Source organism: Lactuca serriola, chromosome 8, assembly GCF_051521515.1.
Source record: "Lactuca serriola cultivar US96UC23 chromosome 8, Lser_US96UC23_V15, whole genome shotgun sequence".
NCBI classification, from domain to species: domain Eukaryota; kingdom Viridiplantae; phylum Streptophyta; class Magnoliopsida; order Asterales; family Asteraceae; genus Lactuca; species Lactuca serriola.
In genome coordinates, this window is record NC_136415.1 from 202,766,980 (window position 1) to 202,770,609 (window position 3,630).

Genomic DNA, 3,630 nt, shown 5'->3' on the forward strand with positions numbered 1-3,630 from the left:
GGACTAAAATGTTATTTAATTAAAACTCGAGCTAAAAATGAAAACTTACGATTTTAGCGGCTGAAAATGACACTTATTTCAAAATTGGGCCAAAAATGTTAATTTTATGAACTTTGGGCTGAAATTGTCATTTATATCAAATAAGGGCTGAAAACGTAACTTTCTGCAAATAAGGGCTGAAAATGTCAATATATGTATCTTTGGGGCAAATCTGTCAATTATTAGACACTTAGGCCGAAAATACAAATTTTTATAAATTAATGGGCTAAAATGTTATTTTTAACCAAAATGGACCAAAAAATTATTTTATGTGCAATAAGTCCTTTAATGTTTAATTTAGGTCTTAAGGGACATAAAGTGTCAATTTTCTATAAAATGAGCCCGAGTTGTAAAGTTACAACTTAACGGACTAAAAATACCATTATAACAAAATTGACCTCTTTTTTATGTCTTTTTTATGAGCATTCAGACTAAAATGAAAATGACGTAACAAACAAAACAAAATACAACGACTTCATGTTTATTGGGCTTAATACTCACTTTACGTGCCTATTGGGCCTTCGTGATACATTTGCATGTTTATTTGGCCAAATTCATTCGTTACATGTCTATTGGGCCTTAGTGATCCATTTACATGCATAATGGGCCGAAATTATCCTTTACATGTTAATTGGACCTTAGTGGTCCATTTACATGCTAATTTACATGCAAGTTGGAGTCTCGTGGGAAATTGCCTTCTCAAACCGAAAAGAACACAAATGTCAATGCGATGACCTTGAGAAGTGGCAAAAAAGTCGGAGAAAGTAGTTCAAAGAAGAAGCCTAGGGAAGAAGAGGAAGAAATAAAGGTCATTCCCATTGAAGATCATATAGTCAAGAATGATACACAAACTGGAGTCCCAATGAAGACCACCCCTCTAGTGAAACCAATAGCCACTCAACTGCCATTCCCCTCCCAAATTGCAACTTCAAAAAAGAATATGGAGGAGAAAGAGATTTTGGACACCTTCCGAAAGGTGGAATTAAACATCCCTTTGCTTGATGCAATCAAATAAATTCCTAGATATTCAAAATTTTTGAAGGAGCTTTCCACCAACAAGAGGAAGTTGAAGGGAAATGAGAAAATCTCAACGAATGAAAATGCATCCGCGGTTTTACAAAGGAAACTTCCACCCAAATGCAAAGACCTGGGAATGTTTACGGTCCCTTGCAAGATTGGGGATGTCAATTTTAGTAGTGTCATGCTTGATCTTGGTGATTCTATCAATGTTATGCCCTATTCGGTGTATGAATCATTGAACGTCGTACCTCTAAGTGAAATCGGTGTTATAATCTCACTTGCGGATAAATTGAGTGTCTTTCCTAGAGGTGTTTTGGAAGATGTTTTGGTGCAAGTGAACCAATTGGTTTTCCCGGTGGATTTCTATGTGATTGATCTAGAAGAACAAGTGTCCTCCAAGTCGGCTCTAATTTTATTCGAGAGACCATTTTTGAAGACGGATAAAACAAAGATTGATGCGTATGCAGCAAGCTTGACGATGGAGTTTGATGGTGAAACAATAAGCTTTAACATTTATGATGCTATGAGATATCCTAGTGATGTTTCGTCCTTATGCTTTGTTGATGTTGTTGAACCATTGACCCAATAATTGTTCAAGTTGTCTAATGGTGACATGTTGGAGATGATTTTGAGCAAAGGGTTTGATTGTGGTAAATTAGCCAAGAAGTTGAAGCTTTATTCATTACACCTAGAAGTGAAAAGGTTGGTTAACAATTTGGAGATCAAGAAAACCACTCAATTCAGTGTGAAGCAAATTGAATTACCTCAAACTCACACAAGATTGCCACCCTCCCTTGTTCAACCACCGGAATTGGAATTAGAGGTCCTTCCTCAACACTTGAAGTATGCGTACTTGGGAAACAACGAGACTCTTCCGGTCATCATTTCAACTCACTTAACCGAATGTGAAGAAGAGAAACTCCTCAAGGTGTTGAAGGAACATAAAGAAGCAATGGGTTGGACGATAGCGGATATCAAAGGGTTGAGCCCCTCTACTTGTATGCATAAGATCTTGATGGAGGATGAATGCAAGCCGAGTCGAGATGCGCAAAGAAGGTTGAATCCGCCAATATAAGAGTGTACTTAACATTTCTTATTCTTCCTTATTAAAATATAAGAGTGTAGAATTCTAAGCCCCGATACTCGTTTTGGTCAACGGGCAAAAATTGAGATGTTTCAACAAGACACAAATGGACCACATGTACTTGAAGGATTGTCCACGTGTACTCGAAGGATTGACCACAAATCAAACTCACAAAAAGCAACATCCGGCCCTTTCTTCTCCATTCTTCTCTTATTTTTCTTCTAACCTCGATTAAAACTCCCCCACCTTCAACACTAAAACTCGATTTCCCGTCAAACCGCCCGTCAGAATTACGTGAAACCACTGCCATTCTCTCCCATTTTTCGAGCTCTACAAACTCCACCGAAAAAATGGTCCAATTTGTTGCCAGATTTCCGGGCGCAACCACCACCATCTCGCCACTTTCCGGCCAACTCCAGCCACCTCTCATGATTCCGACATAACGATTGTGCTCCTTTTGGTCAAGGCTACAAACCCCATTAAAAATATCCCTCAAAACTCGCCGGAAAATTTTTCCAGAATCTCAAGCCGTTGCCGGATTTCTTGGGTTTTTGTGGTAAAGTGCTTCTCACGGGGTATTGAGAAAAGCTTTAAGCTTGGGGTGGAGTGTTGCAAGATTTTCAAATCCAGGATTTTCACGCGCAAATTTTCAACTTTCAAATTTCGTGATCACCAACGGGTACATTCTTTCCTTGTCTTTTATTGAACAATATGCATGTTTTAGGACAACAATTTATATGGTATTGCATCAATTGAGTCCAGTAAATGCTTCTTGCATTGATTTTTGAATCATTTCAGAGGTCCATAGGGAGTCGATTGGTGATTTGAATTGAAATATCACTTGTTGGGATTGTTGGCCCGTGTAGTTTTTAATTTCTTTGCAGGTTGATCATGTCCACATCTAGAAAACGCTCGGCTACCGCCCGAGGCAAGGCCCCCGTTAGAGCTCAAAATGCGGAACCAAACATTTCAAGGTTTCGGGATGCAAAGGCAACTGAAAACTATAACAGAAGTTTGCCTACAAAAGTTGCCTCAACCAAGTTTGTGTGCAAACCCATGCTCATTTCATTAAGGGTTCTTGAGGGGGTCACCCAATTGTTCCGTAACATCGGGTGGGAAAACCGTCAAAATCTCATGGCACACACTTATGAGCTCCCTACTAGGGATTTCCTTGCTGACTGCGGGTTAGACAGCGAGAGAAAAAGAGCTGCATTCCAACTTTTAGGGGATCGGGCACATATTGATTTTGCAAGGATAAATGACATCTTGAGCTTACCTTCCTTGAACACATTCGAGAGTTTCGACTCCCTGGATGCTGAGTTCAACCATGAGACCTTTTGGACGGAAATCACTGGTGGGATCTTTTCATGTGTCGGTCGCAATAAGTCAACCTCCATCGTTCACCCGTGCCTCCGTATTGCCCATCGTATCTTAGTGTGCACTGTTTTTGCCCGCAAAGAAGTCAGTCAAGTCACGAAAATGGAGCT

General features: G+C 39.7%; 1 protein-coding gene across 1 annotated transcript; it reads left to right on the forward strand.

Annotated features, from left to right (window-relative positions):
• Positions 1 to 901: 901 nt before the first annotated feature.
• Positions 902 to 1,648, forward strand: LOC145067773 (uncharacterized). The gene is made up of 2 exons (XM_079014825.1): positions 902 to 1,015; positions 1,082 to 1,648. The coding sequence occupies exons 1-2, from the start codon at positions 902 to 904 to the stop codon at positions 1,646 to 1,648; spliced, it is 681 nt and encodes a 226-aa protein (XP_078870951.1).
• The last annotated feature ends 1,982 nt before the right edge of the window (positions 1,649 to 3,630 follow it).